This window comes from Fringilla coelebs (genome assembly GCF_963513975.1).
Source record: "Fringilla coelebs genome assembly, chromosome: 24".
NCBI classification, from domain to species: domain Eukaryota; kingdom Metazoa; phylum Chordata; class Aves; order Passeriformes; family Fringillidae; genus Fringilla; species Fringilla coelebs.
In genome coordinates this window covers 4,201,878-4,221,836 of record NC_140050.1, presented here as the reverse complement: position 1 = coordinate 4,221,836, position 19,959 = coordinate 4,201,878, and the positions used below count along the sequence as shown (strand labels likewise).

Genomic DNA, 19,959 nt, shown 5'->3' with positions numbered 1-19,959 from the left:
CTGCTCCAAGGGCAGGGACCCCTCACCTGAACAGACAAAGCTCTGATGGATTAAGGGACATTGGAACCACCTCATGTTTAAAATAATTCCCCTTTCCTTGGCTTTTCCTATCCCAGGCCCAATGGTGTTACCTGTGCCATGAGGGGAGCCACAGTAACATTCCTGTACAAATAACACAACAACTGAAAAACACTTCCAAGTTTTACTTTTCCATCTTACTTTATTTCACTTTTTCTAGAAAATTCCTCCATAGTTCCACAAATTTAACAAAAAGTTTAAAATTCAGGACAAACAATCCTGTAACGTATTACAAACATGAGTTTTTTTGTGTTTTTTTCTTTTTAATCTTGCAGTTAGTCTTGGCTCAGCTGCATTTCTTCCAGCTGAGTGAAGAACTTTTCTCCCAACACAACTTTTAAAATCCTCAGGTGCTGAGGTATTTAATACCTCGGCTCTAGGCAGAAACACAATTAAAAATTCTCTAGAAGTTGAAGTACTTACATTTTTCTTTAGGAGTGCAAACTCATCTTGTCAGTTTTTGATGGCTATTCCGCGCCCCAGGAAAGCAACCCCCATTTGGGTCCTTTGAGCACTGATGGACACCTGTCCCAAGGGCACCAGGGGAGTCACAGCATCACCAGAGCCCTGGGCCAGCAGGGAGGAGCCTCCTGTGAGCAGAGCCGGCCCCAGCACATCCCCAATGGAAAACTGGAACTGGAGCCACTCTGGGCTCTGCTCGTGGAGAGGCCCCTCCGTGAGACACGTTTCAACCTCTCTCACCATCAAACACGGTCCAAGATCTGACAAAAAAAACTGTTTCTGGATTGTTGCATCAATTGCTCGGCTCGTTCTGATGCTCCCACCGCACCCCACGGTCCCACAGGTGGCAGAGTCATTGCACTTCCATGGATCCAGCCTGACCTCAGCCAGCCTCGCTCCCTCCGTGGCCCAAACCGGGCTTTGCTGCCAGCCAGCCTTCCTCTCCTCTCCTCTCTTTATTAAACTTTTGTAAAAGTAATGTCAGTAATCAAAGCCTCGAGGCAGAGCAGGAGCCAGGGAAAGGCTCCTGACCCTCCTGGAGGATGGAGGAGCCGAATCCTGACCCCGCCTCCACCACGATTCCAACTCAGCAACTCGGGAAGCCCTCGGGCTGCCAGCACCTGGCTGTGCCAGCAGCAGCACCACGAAGGACACGGAAAAGGAACAGAGTCCTGTCCATTTTCCTTGGAAAAACCATTATGGCTACAAGTCAATTTGGGATTCTTTTTTTTTTTTTCTTCCTTTTTTTAACAACGCAAGCTACTACACATCCTCGAGGACCTGAAGCAATGCCCACAGCAGCACTGCCCCCTCCTTCCTAGAGTACAATAATCCATCCATGCTCTCAAGAGTGACACAAGAACAAACACTTTATCCACAAAAACCTGTACACGGCATGTTCAGAACAGCGTTCAGCCAGCCTAGAGGGAATCTACACAGGGAACTGCAAGGGGACACAAGATGAGGCCCAAATGTGACCATTCTCTGTTTGCAGAGTCACCCCTCCTGTGCTCCCCAACGCTACCACATACCCCAAAAAACATCAACTCTGTAGAACAACTAAGTACTTGCAAAAACCTTTTAGTAACAAATCAGCATGTGCACACAATGGAGAGGAACTATTGCTGGGGAACAATCCTACCTCGGGTTTTCAAGGGGATTATAAACAGTCTAAAAAAATCCATGTGTAAAATACTTCTTATAAAAACCAAACAAAATCCCTATCAATGCTCAGCAGACTTACCAACAAAGTCACTTCCAGGACAGGATGATGCCATGGCAGGCTCAGGGACAGCCTCCCACAGGTGTGCTGGGACTGGCTGAGAGCTGTGGCCACGGGGTGCTGCCAGGGGCAGGGGCAGGATGGGTGGCACGTCCAGTCCCTTGAGGGGCAGCTCTGGAGCTGTGACAGTCTGGAAGTGCTGGGACTGGAGCTGTGGGAGGAGTGGGCAGCAAAGATCTCAAGGGACCTGGGCCTTAGCCCGGCCACCCCTGCTGCTCTGGGGATGGGACAGTGCCACCAGCCCCACCCCAGGGTGCCCAGTGTGAGCACAGAGCTGCCTCCCCCTGGCACAGCCCCACAGAGACACAGGGAGCTTGCAGTACCCACCCACGGGCTGTGACCTCCAGCGTGGGTGTCCTGCTGCCACCTCCCCCTCTGCTCCCTGCCCTCCACCTTCTCTGGCCTTTCTATCCAGCCCTGGCATCGTCCAGCAAGAAACAAAAGAGCTGAGATCACTGGCGTGACAGGGTTTGCACCCGGCATGAGCTTGAACTTCCATATATATATATATATATATATATATACACACACACATATATATATATATATACACACACACACACACACACACACAACACATGAAAGGTGGTACAAGGACAAAATTAATGGGAATCGGGTCAACATGACCCAACTCAAACAAGCTTATCATCATATTGCCACTTCAGTTGATTAGTTGCAACATTTCCATGATAAAGAAAGGGGGAACCCAAAACAAGGGACAGCAAACCTGGAGCAGTGCAACCCTCCCTGAGCAGAGGGGCTCCCCAGCACCGCTGCTCCCACGCCGCCTGTGCCCCACGGACATTTGGCAAAAGCTTCCCACAGCCCTTGGAAAAAGGAGCAATTCCTGGGCAAATACTGAATTTAGGGACCAGGAGTGTAACACAGCTTGGAGGGAGGTGCTGGGATTTGCCCATGCCCACCTGGACAACACTTGGGAGGTCAATACTAGTTTAACTAGAAATCTAGGGAAGGGGCTGCATTAGTGTTTCTGTTTCCTGCCTTTTCCTGCACAGGCAGCGGGGTGGGAGAGGGAGGAGGGAACAAACCCAACTCCACTTTGTGTTTTACATCAGCATCTCCCAGGCGTGTCCAAAGATTTAAGTTCTCCCTTGTTTTGGTTTTCCCAAAGTACAGCCACTACTATAGGGGCCACTGTAAGGAGATTCCTCTTTGAGAACACAGAACAAAACCAATCACATGTTTTGGCAAAGTTATCAAACACTGACAAATGGAAAGACGATGGGTGAGCCCCTTCTGGAGCATGGGATGCCTGGAGGTTGCTGTCCAGCTTCCTTACACTACAAATTGTCCACAAGAGGCATTGAACAAACGAGTCAAATCTTATTAAGCGCCTTCCCCTGCCAGAGCCATAAAAAAACAACAGAAAAACACACCCTTAAGATCATAAGACCCAACTAGGCCCTTCTTATACATACAGTACATACATATATATAATATATATATATAAAATATACAGCTTACAGTTTTGGAGTCCTATTACAGTTAAAGCAGACTGAAAGGAGTGGGACTTTGTTTAGGAGCTCAGATCAACAAACAAGACATCTCCAAACCCCAGCAGGAGACAGCAGGTTCTAGAGGCCTCCTCACCGAGCACAGAGTGTCACTGCAGGGAGCTGAGGGTCCTGTCCCCACCGGGAGCCAGGTCACCAAACCAGTGGGTGATCCCAGCTGGAATGGAGCTGGAATGCAGCCCCTCTCCTCTGCAGACCAGCAGGAGCCCGGGGAGCCTCCTGTGTCCCCAGTGTCCCGGCCAGCTCTGTCAAAGCCGATGTCACCCACACGGCGCGGGGCAGAGTGGGAGGGCTCCGGTTCTGGAGCTCTCCATAGGCTGGTCCCGAGCTCCAGGGGAAGGGAACAGCATCCACGCTTCTTCAGAGCTCAGAGATGCCTGGAAAATGTGCTCTTGAAACACAGTTGCTCGAAGGGAAACCGAAAAGGTCGCGCTGTGCAGCCTAAGTGCAGCACGCCCGCTCTGCTCGGGGCCTGGCCCACAAAGCTGGGGGGGACAGGCTCAGCAAGGCGGGCGCTGGTTTGAAGCCTACAAGAAAAGTGCAGCTGGCTGAGCATTCCTAGAGCATGGCTGTTCTCTAAGGCAGTGCTTCTTCGGGTGAGGCAGGAGGATAAGAAGGCCTAGTTCCATGGGGTGGTTTCCTGGTACCAATGGAGGGGATCTCTGGTTGAAGAGCAGAGCCAGCTTCCCAGGCCCAGCGTCATGTGGCCACGGCCTCCAGGTAGCTCTGCAGCTTGCGGACGGTCGTCTCATCCAGGGAGAAGAGGTCAAAGTCAAAGGTTGTGTTGGTGACGTTGAAATGCCCGGTTTCCTCAATGAGATTCACGATCTGGAGACAGAGGGATGGATATAAGTACAGCACAGAGGGTACAGAGCCCATCCAGGCTTTCCCACCCCTTGGAGGGGCTCACAGCAGGAAGGCATTCCTCTTCCCAAGAAAGCAAACCAGCTCCTCCTGCCTGCCTGACTAGCTCAGCCTGGACAGTGATGTGGGCAGGTTTCCTTTTAATCATAAAGTAACTCAATATCCTGAGCTGGAAGGTACCTTCAGGGATGATCAGTGCAGCCCCTGTCCCTGCACAGCCACCCCAACACCCCCACCCTGAGCAGCCCTGAGAGCTCCTGCAGCTCTGGCAGCCTTGGCACCATTCCCTGGGGAGCCTGGGCAGTGCCCAGCAGCCTCGGGGGGAAGAACCTTTCCCTGAGCTCCATGCCAAGCCCTGGCACCCTGTCCCTGTCCCAGAGGAGAGCTCAGCCCCTGCCCCTTCACCTCCCCCCAGGAGGAAGCTGTCAGTCAGACCAAGCTGTCAGTCAGACCAGGAGATCCCAACTTTGGGATTGCTACCAGGATGGCAGAGGGAAGATGCCCACACCACACTCCTGTACCACTTCCAACAAAAACATTGCATGCACAGCCGATTTTATTTTTTACTCCGTATTTTTGCTTTCAGAGCAAAGCAGAACCTTTGTGGAAGGGCCTGGCTGAGCCCCTGGACACCCCGATCCCAGGGACAGCAGGGACAGGGTGTGTACCTGCTGGAGCACGTTGCGCTCCCGTAGTGCCATGAGCCGCCTGTGGAGCTCCACCAGCTCATCCGTGTAGGCCTGCAACACAAACAGGGACACGTGGAGCAACTCAAGGCTGCCAAAGGGACCTCCCCAGTGAGGATCAGAACTTGAGGCCCTTTCAGACATTCCCAAGTTTTTCCTACTTTTTTACTGCCTCCTCCTCCTTCTCAAGTACTGGGGCAGTGAGGTCTTCCCTTAAATACAAGTGCTCTGAAGGCCTTTTATTTTTTTTTTTTAATTTAAATGACACCCACACCTGTAACCAGCTCTAAGAACTGGGTAGAACCTTTAAGGACCTCAGTGAGGTGAAGTTCACCTTGGTGACCCCTCACTGTGAGCTCCTCATCAGTGGGTTCTCCTAATTAACTCTAAATTACCTGAAAACATCACGTGCATCAGTGACCAAAACCCAGTGACCTACTGAGCAATGATCTGCATCTAGGTAAGGAAAAATTCTTGGAGTGCACTGTATTTCCAGGTAGTTTTACCTAAACCACAGCAGGAAATGAAGAATTGCTCACAGGCTCTTCATGTTGATTGTTCTTAGGTAAGAGTGGTTTGGGTTTTTCTTAATTTTAAGTTTTTTTAGGCAGCCAGCAACAGGTCTGTATCAGCAAAACTAGTTCACAGAATCAGTGAATCACAGAATGGACACTGCTCTGCCCTCCCTGGAGGCAAGGAAGGAGGAAATTTCATTGAACAAACAAAGGTTCCAACTAAACCTGCAGAGCAGAGCATCAAATAATCTTTAATTTAGAAGATCAAAGCCAGATGAAACTGCCTTTTAATGAAGTGCCCCAGCACTGCAGCAGTGACCAGGCCATCGGTTCAGACAAAGGGCAAACAAATACAACAATTTCAGCATTTTGCCTATGAACACCACCTGGGGCTCCAGATATTTAATGTACACAATTTCTGTAGTGTAACTCTCCAAAACCTGTCCTTTCAACATCTGGTTTTTGTTAAACTCAAGTTTTTACCCTGCAGAGACAGAACAATGAACAGGCTGGGCTGATTCAGGTGGTTTTGTGCACAGTGAGGCCCAACCATCCTGTGAAGCTCAGCTCCTTAATCAGAGAATCCTGGAATGGTTTGGGTTGGAAGAGATCTCAAAGCCCATCCAGTGCCACCCCTGCCATGGCAGGGACACCTCCCACTGTCCCAGGCTGCTCCCAGCCCTGCCCAGCCTGGCCTTGGGCACTGCCAGGGATCCAGGGGCAGCCCCAGCTGCTCTGGGCACCCTGTGCCAGGGCCTGCCCACCCTGCCAGGGAACAATTCCTGCCCAAGATCCCATCCAGCCCTGCCCTCTGGCACTGGCAGCCATTCCCTGTGTCCTGGCACTCCAGGCCCTCATGGAAGATCCCTCTCCACAGGACACACCTTGTCATACGTTCCCTTCTTCAGGATCTTCTCTGGCTTGTTACAAGACTCTGGGCTTTTCCTTCCAGACGCCTGAGGGGAAAAGAAACCAACAACAGGACCAAAATTAGCTCAGGAAATATGGAGTTGTCACACCAGAGCACTGGAAAGGGAGGAATCACCTGTCAGCTGAGGACAGGAAGAGGGAAAATGCAGTGCAAGGAAGAATTTCCAAGGCAGGCAGCAGGGGAGGTGGGAAGCAGGGATTCCATACCTTGTTGTTTGCTGGGGGCAGCTTCTGCCCAGGAGGTGGCTCCCGGCTGGGCGGGCACGAGTCGGCGCTGTTGTCACTGTCACTGTCACTGAGGCTCAGTCTGAAAAACCACCAGCAGAGAATGAGCAGCAGCAGCAGCAAAATCATCACCAGCTGCCAGCTGAGCCACACAGAGCTGAGTGAAATCCTCTTCTTTATCACAGACTACTGCACTGGCTGGGAGAATGGGTCACTGGAGTGCCCAGGAATCCCTTTTTTCCCAGCTGATGTCACCTTGCACTCCCAGAACAGGGACATTACAGGTGACATTACAGGCAGCAGTTCAACTCTGGCACACACAGGTCTCCTAGAACAACTAAGCACCACTTCATTTCACAAACAGCAGCTGTTCAGGAATTCCTCCCAGTGTTACAAAGTACCTGCATGAGAGGCTCACTGACACCTCCACAGGCAAAAATTGTATTTTGTGTTGCTGCTGGTGTAACCTCTAAGATTTCCTATTTATTTTCATTCTCTTTCAGCCCTACAGATATGGCAGGTATCCTACTTATGGTGAACTAAACTGGTTATTCCCTAAAGGTCTACAAAAATACCTTTCAAAGTCCCTCAATTATTGTTTCCTTGATGACAACTGCAATAATGGATTTTTGTTTGTTTTGGTAACCACCCCAGCATTTCCAATGTGCAGCTGCTCTCTGGGCTAAGCATTTGGGTTCAAATATTCACTGGGACTCCAGGTTTGGGCAGTAACAGCATCTCCTGAGGGAAGAAGGTGAAGTTCAACTGTTTTCAGGGTGTAGAGCAGGAAACAGCTGTCACTGAGTCCAGGGAGTGAGCAGCCAACACAGGGAGGGCAGAGAATGACTCCTGAGCCCTGTGAGCCCCAGGCAGCCAGAGCAGCACACTCTGCCTGGCCCCACAGATCCCTAAGCTCTGCAGATCAAAGGTGTCACACTCCAGCAGCTCTGCAGAGATCTGAGGGTCACAATTAGGTGATTGTTTGAAGGGGCTCAGTCACTGACACCTGCCAGCTCAGCTCAGCACCTTCCCTTCTTTGTGCTCTTCAGCCAACCCTGCTGTCACCACCTCTGTGTCCCCACCCTGTGCTGAGTGACCCCACACATCTGCCCTTCCTCCCCTCCCACACAGAGCCCTGGCCCTTTGATTCCTCCCTGCAAATGGAAAGCACCCTAAAATGCCAAATGCAGAGGGCCAAGAGCCACCCAAAGAGCCCTGCTGTGGATTTGTTACCACCTGGAATCCCGGCTGACGGGGTTTGTTTTGACTGCTGCCTCCTCTCCCGAGGAGCTGTCGTCATCATCCGACTCCTCCGACTGCAGATCCTCCACCATGGAGCGCAGGGGGCCTGGGCACACGGAGGGGGGGTTCAGCACCAGGGCACAGCCAGCACAGCTCCACCCAGCCAAACCCAGCCACTCCTGACCCCTGTGGGATGGGACTGGCACAGGAGCTGGGCAGGCTCGGAGCTGAAGCAGAGCTGACAAACTTTACAACTCCCTCCCCTCCCAAAGCCTCCCCCTCCCTTCCCAAACGAGAACAAAAGGACATTTTTCATGCCTGTGGGGCTGATTTAAATGTCACTGGAGACAGGAGCAGCACAGCATTTACTGCACTTGGAACATTTACTGTTGCCAGTTTCCCTCCCTGGGTTATCAGTGGAGGGATCTGAGAAAGGAGCTGTTACACACTGGCAAAGTGATGAATGGCACATTTATAATTTTCAATAAAACATAGATGAGATTGGAGGAGAACTGTTCTGGTGATTCTACAGATCAGGCAGCAGCAACACATTTATAAACTGAGGCAGGAACCAAAGCCAAAAGGGAAAGAACCAAATCCAGAGGGATTCCCCACTCATAAATTAGCTGCCAAGAGAAGAAAAATACTTGTTCATGATATTATAACATTATTGCCTTTTCTTGCTGAAGCATCACAACTCCAACACATGGCTGCATGCAAGAAACTGTATTATTATAGTGCTGGAAAAGCACATTTAATTCTCCTGAGCATTTTAAGGTTACACAAGGAAGGTTTTAACAAACTGTTCTTGCAACACACCTTGACTGTGGTTCTGAGATGGCTCGAAATCAGAGTCAGAGCTGGAGTCGGAGCTGGAGCTGGAGTTGGAAGGGCTGGACTGGACAGACTTAACCCCCCATAAAAGGGAAACAAAAGAAAAAGAATCTTAATCTTTCTAATCCAGAAAACCAGAGTACAAAGCACTGTGAGGCAGGAGCATCTGAGCACTCTACAGCATCACCCACCACTGAATACAGTTCTTGGGGTTACAGAAATAAACCAAAATGTGAGGTGAATAAAAACAACATTTAGGGAAGTCTGGCAGGATATAGCTCAGCACTCCTGGGAGCAACATCAAACCCCTTCACACCATGAGGTTCAAAGCCCCCAAATGATGATAAACATTTAAATGAAAACCCTTACTTTGAAGTGTGCCAGATGAGCAGCACAGAACCCACAACTACCCAAACCTCTTAAAAAGTGTATTTATTGTACCCACCAAGGTGCCATTGAACCTCAGGCTGATCACTGACCATGGAATCACAGAGTCAAGGAGTGGTTTGGGTTGGAAAGAACCTTAAAGATTATTTAATCCAAACCACTGTCCCAGGCTGCTCCCAGCCCTGTCCAGCCTGGCCTTGGGCACTGCCAGGGATCCAGGGGCAGCCACAGCTGCTCTGGGCACCCCGTGCCAGGGCCTGCCCACCCTGCCAGGGAACAATTCCTGCCCAAGATCCCATCCAGCCCTGCCCTCTGGCACTGGGAAGCCATTCCCTATGTCCTGGCCCTCCATCCCTTATAATCAGTTTATCTTTCCTGCAGGCTCCTTCAGGCACTGGAGAGCCACAATGAGGTCACCCTAACACTTCTCCAATTATCAACCCCAGTTCTCTACCCCTTTCCTCACAGACATGGATATGTCTATCCCAGCTAGCTCACATGACTCCAAAATTAATTCTAAATTATCATTATATCCTAAACCCAGTTGTCTCTACACCAGTTTGAGTGATCCACTGTACTGACTCCATTGAACTGTGAAAATAAAACACAGACCAACTCAAGCCTTGTGACCCCAACTCGTGTGTCAGCACTTGGCAGAAATAGCAGGAGTATCCTGTGCAGTAAGAGTGAGTGAAGAGTAAATGAACTACTGCTAACAGCAGCATCCAGGAAGGAAATTTGGGTAAGATTGGGAAATTTTAATCATAAATCCGATCCTGGCAGCAATCACCTGCAATAGACTTGGAAACCGCCAGAGGGCGGAAGAGGCCACAGCAACTCCCTCTGCCCCCAAGCAGCTCCTAAAATCCCCTAAAATGGGTTTTTTTGGTACCCAGGAGGGTTCTCGTTTAAAGATTCTCAAAGTACTACCGTGCCTTTTTAAAAGTAATTCCCTGGAATTCAGCATTTGAGTTTCACTGTTTTGTTCTTAGGAATGCACTTACTACTCTTTATGCTAAAGAATCACACATACCCACTGATAAATAATTTGACACAGGAAGGGTTAATACTACAAAAACCTTGAGAAAGGCACAAAGAGGCACAATCCCTGCCCTGGTCCTGCTGGCCACACTGTCAAACAAATATTGGCAAGATTTCATTATTTCAGTGTAAGAAGGGGGAAAATGTGTCAAAAAATGGTATTACAACCCTTGGGAAGGGTTCAGGAGCAAAGGAGAGCAATTTGACAGTTCCAATATCAGGTCTATTGGCACATTGCAGCAGCCCTGGCTGTTTAGAGGAGAGAGAACAGCGTGCCCAGAGCAGTTGTGGCTGCCCCTGGATCCCTGGAGTGCCCAAGGCCAGGCTGGACAGGGCTTGGAGCAGCCTGGGACAGGGGAAGGTGTCCCTGCCATGGCAGGGGTGGCACTGAATGATAGTTAAGGTCCCTTCCAACCCAAACCATGGCGGGATTTTATTAATATTTTCAAGCTAATTGAGCACAGCTCTTGCATCTGACCCACAGCTCCAATCCTACATCCCTCATTCCTGGTAATCTGCAGGTCTTTCCTTAAAATTCCTTAAAAATCTCTTAAAATTAACTTAACAGGAGCTAAGCAGCAGTTGTTGGAGATAACCCATCTCTCCTTTTGCTGTTAAAGCCACCAGCTCTTTGAGAGGAGGATGCAGATGGACATGCCCTGTGTGCTCAGTAACTGTCACTGGGATGTGACCTAAGCAAAAAGCAACACTGCCTCTCATCCCTGCCTCCCCCTTTTGTGAGCACTGAGGCAGCCAAGCATGAGGCCAGTTCAGGGAACTGGACTTGATGGGGGAAGGAAAAAAAAAAGTTAAAAAATCCCAAAAGAATAAAAGCCAAGTAATTTCCAGCAGGAGCTGAAACAGCAGGAGAAACTCTGCAGCGTCCCCCTCTGAGCTCCCAGGCCAGGAGCACCAATGGGCGCTGCTCCTCTCCACAGCAGCCTGCAAAGATGTCAGCTGGGAGCCACCGTGGAGCTGCAGCCCCGAGCTGTTGCACAATCCCCTGGCTGCAGCAGCAGAGCTGATTTAAGAGTTTCCGGGCCCTGCTCCACCCCCAGCTGCTCCCTCACTTCAGTGATGTGGCTCCCACCGGCCCCACGCAGCAGTGCCAGCAGAAACCCTGGGCAGGAACCAGCAGGGCTGGGAGCAGGGACATTGCCCAGGGTACAGAGGACCCAGAGCTGGGTGCTGCTGCCAGGGCACTCTGCAGCTGTGCCTGGGGCTCAGGTTCCACAGGAACCTCGGCTGCCACCACTCCCTGTGTGTCACACAGAGTGTCCCCAGCACCCAACAGGAGCTGGGCCAGCCAGGACACCAGGCAGGACAGGCTGCAGCAGATGCTGAGCCCCACTGTCCCAGGCTGGGGTTCCAGGGACAGCCTGACAGCACCAGCAGCTCACACTGCTGGGACCAGAGGGGATGGGGACACCTCGGGGACAAGGAAGGACACTGGGGGATCTGCACAGTCACAGGTTTGCAGGGAGGGCTGTAGGTCTGGAATGGAAATGTGAGGCTTGCTGAGCACTGCTGCACTGCCTCTTCTTAATGCCTAATGTGGAAATTTCTCCATCTGGGAAGGAAAGTCATAAAATCCCAGAATGGTTTGGGTGGGAAGGGACCTTAAAGCTCATTTTTGCCACCTTCCACTATCCCAGGGTGCTCCAAGCCCCATCCAGCCTGGCCTTGGACACTTCCAGGGATGTGACTTCTCTGCAGAGTGGAATTAACACTTGCCCAATAAACTCTTCTGCTGGGAGTCCTGCAGGAAAAAACCCTTCTGGACAAACACATCAATACTTCTTGTATCACAGTGCTGATTAAATCATAATACAAACTGTCCCTAGAAAATTAATCTTAATAAAATAAACCTTTCTTAAAGTGGTCAGGAGGAACCAGTTCCAGAATTCTCATGACATTATCCTGTGAACCCTATTACAAGATATATGGCTCCTTTATAACAAATATACAAGTGAAAAGTAGCAAGAGTTTGGATTTGTATGTTCTTTCTTGCATTTTTTTGCCTTCTTTTGGAAAACACTTTTTAGAAAACAGAGGATGAGGAATGTTCTCAGTTGTAAAAAGGAAAAAAATATTTAGACAGCTTTTAAAAATAGTAGTACAAGAACATAATTTGTTTTATGTTTCACAACACAACTTATTTAGATTTAGTGGCATGTGGTTGTATTTTGAGCTTCAGCCAATGGCACATTTCTTACAGGCCACGGCAGGAAGAGGGGCTTTATTTACATTTTAATACCGAGTTTTTTTCATTACCAAAACTGAGATGATTTCCTTCTTTTCTGACATAAGATCACATCCTAAAACACTGCCATCATGAGCAGGCAGAAAGTGTCTCTGTATCTCTTGTAACTCTGTAGATGTCACTGCAAGGGATGAATGAGGGACCAAAAGTTTAAACCCTGACATTAGGTAACTGCCTGCAGATACATTTCAATAAGTTTGTATCTGAAACAGGAGCTAAACCACACAGGAGAAACATTTAATATTGACTGGAGTTTCAAAGAAGAATTTTATTAGAGATGCAGCCCAGCCTAAGCATTTACCAATCTGCTGCTCTATCTTCTCTGAGAGATTATTTTTAACATCTTTTCCAGGCAGGGATTTAACATCATCCTTCTACACTCTGGTAAAGAATAAATCCCTACTCACCTCTGACTTGAAAGAAGTTTCATCCTCTGAGTTTGACTCCTCCATTTCCACAGGCTTTTTGATCTCCTTGGCCTCGCTTTCAGATTTTACCTTTTCCACTTTGGCATTCATCTTCTCCTTGGTTTGTTTCTTCTCTGGATATGAGGAAGACGAGGTTCTGGGAGATGTCCCCAGGATATTCTTTACCCCTTTGGAGCTACTCTTTTTTTGTTTTTTGGCACTAGGCTTTGGTGACTCCACGTTGGAGGGCCTCTTGCTGGAAGACTTTAACTCCGGCTGCGGCCCCCCCTTTGGAGAGGTGTTCTCCAGTTTGGTCTCCTTCACGGCCAGTTTTGGTTCCTTGAAAGCAGCTTTTGGAGGTGCCTTCTCCTCCTTAGGCAGTTTGTTCTCAGTTGGTTTTCTGGAGGAGTCCTTCAAAGGCTTGTTCTGTTCTCTCTCAAGGTCTTTGGAGGAGTTTTTGCTCTCAGAGTCTTTCCTGGGCCTCTCCCTGTGCTCCTTGGTTACTTTATGTGGCTTGGATGCTTTGCTACTTTCCTTGTTTGCATCCTAAAATTCAGCAACAGAAACATGCAAGCTGGGTATGAAACTGCAGCTCTGCACAGAATGATAAAACACATCCTCATAAATCACATGGCAATGTTTGTTCTGTGCAGAAATCCACCCCCACATGCCCAGGTAAACATCCACATTTCCCTCAAGCTGCTGCACACAAACTGGCAGCGGGTGCTTCAACATTTAGGAAAGGATGAAACATGTTCTGCTCCTTTCCAGGCTTTGTCAAAGGTCTAGAAACATCTACAGATGTTTAATTCAGGTTTAACCTGAATGCAAACACAGATGCAGCTCTCAGGGCACCCTGGAGGAAGGGAAGCAGGAGAATGTTGTCACTTTAGCAACTGGCAATTTTCACCAGAGCTCATCTCAGAGCCCTTTATTTCTCTGCTGTATTTTCCAGTGCTTAATTCCTGACCAAAATTAAATCAGCCACTAACAGGTAAGTCATCTTCACTCTGTTTCATAACATCAGAAGGCATAACTGAAGTGCCAGAGTGTTTAGAGCCCTGAAGAACATGACTATCAGAATTGAATTACACTGGGAAATGAATTGTTGTTAATACCTGTGACTCTTCAGGCTGATACAGTGCATGTAATCTGCTCCAAAACACATTGCTTGGGGATTGTTTCTCCCATGCAGGATTATACAAAAATAGCTTCAGTACATAAGGGAAAAAAGAAAAAATTTGAGGTTCTTTGGAAGCCTCAGGACCTGGCTACTGCTGGACACAAACACCCAGTCTGGAAAGCACCCACTGGACCAAGTGAAGCGTGTTTGATGTTCTCCCAGCACTGCCCCGAGGACAGAGGAAGGGCTGACTTTCCACTCAGCCTTCCTGCCAAGGGGTGCAGGGCCTTGGAGTGCAGCTGGGCATGGCAGACAGTGAGAAAGCCCCAGAATCCATCCTCAGCATCAGGGACACAACCAGAACCATCAGAGAGGATTTCATCTGCCTTTAAGGACGATACGATTCACCAAAAAATCCCAGTCTGGCACATTTAATTTTCTTTTCAAAACTTCCCTGGAGAGAAGTCTATCAGATCATAAAAAAGCCTCCTAGAGGCTGGGAAGTTCCAGACCATTAACTACTGAACTGCAGAGTACAAGGAGGTTCAGAATTAGCAGCAGCCAGGAACAGCTGCTGAACAAGCTCTCAGCAGCCTGGCCTGAAAGACTCCCTCACCTCAGGCTGACCCAAACATGTGCTGCACTGACCTTTGACCCATGGGAGGGTTTGGTCTTCTTGGGATCAGAGAAGGCAGAGAGAGGTATCGTGGGCAGCATTGGATAATCAGGACTTGGCCTTGAAACAGTTTCTGCTCCTTCTGGCATCACCATTACCTGGGAATAAAGAGGAGGGAAATTATGTCTGCACAAAGTCTCACGGACTATTAACTATTAACACATGATTATGTTAAGCCACTCGCTCAATTAACACACTATTATTCATCTTTTCAATGTTTTTTTCCTCGCCTGCTTAAAGGCCATAAAAAGATATTGTCTATGGAATGCTCAGTTTCAAGGCAACTCCTCAAATACAGAATATTAAACCCACAAAACTGAAAGGCAGCAATGCAATATCGAGTGTCTTTCCCAAAGGGAATGCCAATATTCTGAGCACAGGCAGGCAATAAAGCTCTGGACAAGAACTGTGTGTTCTGCTGCAAATGCTCTTCCCCTGAAAAAGGCTAGGGAGATAAATCTGGAAGGAATGAGCAAGATTTCCTTGGTTTAGGAAAAGCTGAATTCACTGTTTAAAGAGAAAAAGGAAAAAAACAGGGTTTGGGTCTCTCCCTTCACAAAATCTTAACACCAAGCACCGAGCTCCATGGAACAATTTCTTTCTTACCTTCCCTAAATTGTCAGGATAATTCTGTGAAAAACTGCCACCAGAGAAAGGGTATCAAAAGTGATTAACAGCTGAAACACCTCAGTACACAAGGACTAAAATACCATACTGTGAAAATCCTAGAGAGCAGATGATGTTCCAGCCATCCTAGGGCTGAAATGAGCACCTTCCTCTCTCTGCCCAATACAGGAAAGCATTGTCACACAGTGGAACAGCAATCATGGAGTGATCTGGATTGGAAAGGGCCTTAAAGCTCATCTTATTCCATGCCCTCTCACTATCCCAGACTGCTCCAAGCCCTGTCCAACCTGGCCTTGACATCCTCTGCTTCATTAAAAATTTCTTGCACTTTGTGGCTTGGACTGATTTGCCCAGATCCTGCAGTTCTTTGAGGATCATCTTTTAGTCTATCACTACGCATCACCTTCCCAGATGGAAGGGTTCAGTTACTGCAGCAATCCATACTCTACTGGGCCTTCTAGAGAACATCTTCTTTCCCTCCCCCCACACCTGTTTTCACTCTGTATTGTCCAATTTTTCATTAATTTTTTTTATTATCTAAGCCACAAGTAGCTGATGCCAGATTTAGAGGTCATTTATTGACCAGGAAGCACTAATTATTAAGTTTAAAAAATAATAAGGAATGGTTTGAAAGCCTCTCTCTTTCCTTGAGCTTTTCTGTACTGACCCAGCTCCTGGCACCAGGCAATACCCACAGCAGATCCCACTTTCCAGAGGGGTTTTCTGCTTTGATATTAATGCTCACATTTAAATTGACAAAAGAAGGGTCACCAATCACACACCAACAAAGGATTTGTTCTGCTGCAAGTGCTGCAGCTCTATAACCACGAGTCAAAACTGGCTGGGTCATCTTTTAAATGAATGTAGAAAACTGCTTGAAGCCTGCTGGCCTTAAAGAAACCTCAGAGCAAAACAAGCCCATTCCTTTCAGGATCCCAAACTGGGCACTTACCCCTCCAGCCCTGATGAGTTTGCGCCTGAATTCCTTGGTGGGGTTGTTGAAAGTCAGTTTCTCACAACGAAGGTGGTTCACAGGTGGGTTCCCCTCCAGATTTAGGAACAGGTCATATGTGAAACAAACCTTTTTGGGCTCCTCCTAAAAACAAGAAAGGCTTTGGGAAACTGGAAGAAGCTTGGCAAGCACACTAAGCCTGGGGATGCAAACAGTCACTCCTGAAAATCCCAAATAAACCACCAAGTGCTGCATTCATGGAGTTTTTCACCATGAGATCAGAGAGCTGGAAATTAAACTATTTGTGCTTGAGGTTAACATTGTTCATCAGGAAGTCAGGCATGAGGCTTCTCACTGCAAAAGCAATGCATGGACACAGATTTTGACTGAAAATTGTCTGCTTAAAGCCGTTCAAGTCTCCCCAGAAAAGCAGATTCACAAGCTTTATGCACTACTGTTTCCACCAAAATTCAGATCCTATCTCCTTTGGGAACCAACTCTTAAGTATCAATATTAAGAAAAGCATAATCCTTTTTGAGAGAAGAAACAACTTCTGAACTCCCAGGATCTCTGCAGGCACCGAGAAAAGATTAAAGGCAATGGGAAAAGGATGGCTTGGTTTGTAAAATCCTTTTCAATATGCATATTTCAGGGGCTGAATGGGAAGATATCCCAGGCTTTTGAACTTTCCAAGGGCACTTTCACCCAAGCAATCCAGAGTTTGTATGAGCAGTGGGGGGATCATCTGCGCCTCACTGCCTCTGTTCCACCTGCTGCGTTTGCAGCACAGAATGGAAGAAATCCCCCTCTTTTTTCCCCCCCACCCCCAAAATTGCAAATACTCTTCTTGTGTATTACAAATATGGACAGGACACTGCCTGGTGTTTCTTGTAGTTTGCATTTCCAAGCTGGAAATTCAATGTGCAGGAGAGGCTCTGCTGGGAAGCCCAGCGAGGCCGGCAGTGCCCTGCACATTTCCATCAATGCATCCCATGTGCCTCATTCCCTGTGCAGCACCGAGCAGCTGCACAGCAGTCTTTTCCAGAATTCCCTTCCAGCAGCTCCATTTCCTGGTGCAGTGGCATTGTTGGATGGGAACAGGCACTGCAGGCTCCCAGCCCCAGCCATTAGATTTGCCGAAAATAGGTTGAAACAGCTTCAGACCACCCCGGTTCCTGCTGTTTGCTGCAGAGGCCATTCCTTGGACAAACTACACCTCTAACAATGCAAAGGGTGATGGCTACACCTGGTTTACATCAAAATCAGTACCCTGAGCTTATCTAGGAGTTGAGGTCTTGGATCCTCACACTCAAACAGGGTCAAGCATCAATAGACACAGAGCAGAGTCTAAGATTAAAGTGCTGCCAACACCAGGTATTCAGACCTTCTTTAGGGCAAGTCCTGAGGAATCCACACACTCCTGAAAGGAGTTTACTAAAACAGATACATGGGAGGAAAAAGAAAAATCCTTGCAAAATACACTGCCCTGTCATTTGCCTGTTTTCCATGCCTGTTCTCATTAACTGAATCATTAGCGAGCTCTGCGTGTGCGCTTGCTGCAGTTCAAACAGCAGCTGCACAGGGTCCCTCAAAGCCTAATAAACTGAAATGAAGGATGAATAGAAATCCAAATGTGGCCTAATAATGGCTTCTAAAATGCTTTCCCTGGTTTACAACAGAGTAAATAATCTTGGCTCTATCAGCAATCACAGGCTTTGGTCAGGAGATGTTTTGCCATCCCATTACCAGCTCTGCTTTGTCATTTGCCCATTTGCTTTCCAAGCAGGAGAGAGGCAGCAGGTCCCTTCCCCTCTCACCTTGGACATCCCCTTTTTTGGTGTTTTTTTCACAAGCACCAAAATATTTATCATGTGTCTGTTGAATTTTTGTAGAATTAAGGCAGTTTTTTAATGTGATATCCTCCAGCTCAGAGATCACAACTGCCCTGGGAATGAGCCCCAGCAGAGTGCCCTGATCATTAAAATCTCCTTTGTATCCCCCAGGCCATAAGGAGCCCCCCACCCCCCCAGTGAATAGCTGAGATTACAGCACTCCTAAAAGAACCACCACAAAACTCTTAAAGCAAAAAGCTGCAAATAAACATTCTTTCCTTTACTGCCCTCACTGCCCAGCTAATGATTACAGCTCAGGCCACTCCAAAGCTTAATCCATCCGGTCCTCCCTAAAAGGTTCTTCCCCCCAAACAACCATCAAGGGGAAGAATGGGGGTGGGGGGGAGAAACCCAAGGAAAATCTCTCTCAATTGACCCAGACCTACCCATCCTCTAAGTTTAAATGAAAAGCCAGGCTGAGTCCACAGTGCCACACTTCAAAGCCTTTCTCAATAACATGTTGGGATCCACACATCCTGCTGCAACTCACAGTAGGTTCTTTCTCACCCTACCAGCTTTGGTTCAGACAATCCTACACACCCTTCATGCGCTCCTGCTTCAGCAGCAACTACACACACAAGCTAAACTTTGCTCTTAGAGAATTCCACCTTCTGATGTCAAACAGAAAAACTGACAAGGGAAGAGACTTTGCTGCTCTCAAGACCATAAGCTTTAAGCTTTAAAAAGGGGGGTTCACGTTTATTTCTAACCGGTAGATGTGAATTGTTCCAATTCAAATTCAGTGGCTCATTTGGCCATGAAATGGTTAAGCTGGTGCAGGGATGTCTCAGCAAGGCACCTCAGAACCTCAGTTTGCATCTGCCCCTTAAATCCCAGGATGCCAGAGAAGTAAACTCCAAGTGAGCACCACAAAGCCAGGGCTTTTATTTGCAGCTGCTGTAAACTTCCCTTCATCCAGTGAATCCCCCTATTCCACCTCCAATCTCCTGAGCTGGGTACATTAGGTTTTATTTTTACTGCTTCCTGTCTGCACCGCCTGCCACTGAGCTGTTATGAGCTCTGAAGCTGCTTTATTTTTCCTTTGAGTTCTGAAGTAATGGGTTAAAGTTCTTTTGGCACTTTTCGTAAGAGAAGGAATTTTTTAAAGTCTTTTGTTAAAATTTCCTTGTCTTGTTTTTAAGGCAGGGTGTGCCCTTTGCCACTTAACACAAATCAAAAGAATTTCACTGGTAGCGTGTGCATAAAGCTCATAAATCACTTTTAGAAAGCCATAAAACAAAATTATCTACAAAAATCTAGCACACCAAGGAAGCAGGCTCATGGTTATTCAATAACTATAACATCTAACACCACTTCCCTTTTGCCATAGATCCAGCCTGACAGAGGCATTTATCCGGAACATCTGGAGAAATGAAACCCCTTCCCAGGCTGGTCCAACCCGTCTGACTGGTCCTGGAGCAGCTTCCAGACAGGGCATTGGAAAGAGAATAGCCCAATATTCAGATTTTGAAATAATCAGCCTTATGTTCCACTCAGGAATCCATGAATCAATCTTATCTTTTGGGAAATTCTCCAGGGTTAAGCATTTAGGACTTTGCTCCATCAGACGTTTATTACTTTGCTTGAAAATCAGATTTTCCTAATATATTTTTATTATAAATATATATATAATGAGTACAAGAATTATTTCAGTATAAACAATAGAGATTAGTGTAAATACATCTCTTTATCTACTCACTACTCCAAGACATGCACTTAATAATCTACTAACTCCTACAAATGCATGATATGAAGCTGGCATGGCTGATAAAGCTGCTGTCTTTGCAAACACAGCCTTGCCACACACTGCAAATATATATATAAATATATATATTTTTTTTTAGCATATGGAGGTGCCCATGGATGTGCCACACTGAATGGCTACTCAAACAGACAGAGCCCAGGGTTTGGCCCTGCTCAGATAAAAGAATGGTAATC

General features: G+C 47.7%; 1 protein-coding gene across 1 annotated transcript in view; it reads right to left on the bottom strand.

Moving 5' to 3' along the window:
* Positions 1-216: 216 nt before the first annotated feature.
* MLLT1 (MLLT1 super elongation complex subunit) overlaps positions 217-19,959 on the bottom strand; it is a 31,569-nt gene continuing 11,826 nt past the window's right edge. Inside the window, exons 4-12 of the mRNA XM_084220913.1 lie at positions 16,130-16,273; positions 14,523-14,648; positions 12,752-13,297; positions 8,639-8,726; positions 7,814-7,925; positions 6,560-6,659; positions 6,307-6,378; positions 4,890-4,961; positions 217-4,185 (exon numbers count right to left, since the gene is read on the bottom strand). Coding sequence (XP_084077039.1) covers positions 4,057-4,185; positions 4,890-4,961; positions 6,307-6,378; positions 6,560-6,659; positions 7,814-7,925; positions 8,639-8,726; positions 12,752-13,297; positions 14,523-14,648; positions 16,130-16,273 — 1,389 coding nt within the window. The 3' untranslated portion in view covers positions 217-4,056. The remainder of the gene's footprint in view (positions 4,186-4,889; positions 4,962-6,306; positions 6,379-6,559; positions 6,660-7,813; positions 7,926-8,638; positions 8,727-12,751; positions 13,298-14,522; positions 14,649-16,129; positions 16,274-19,959) is intronic.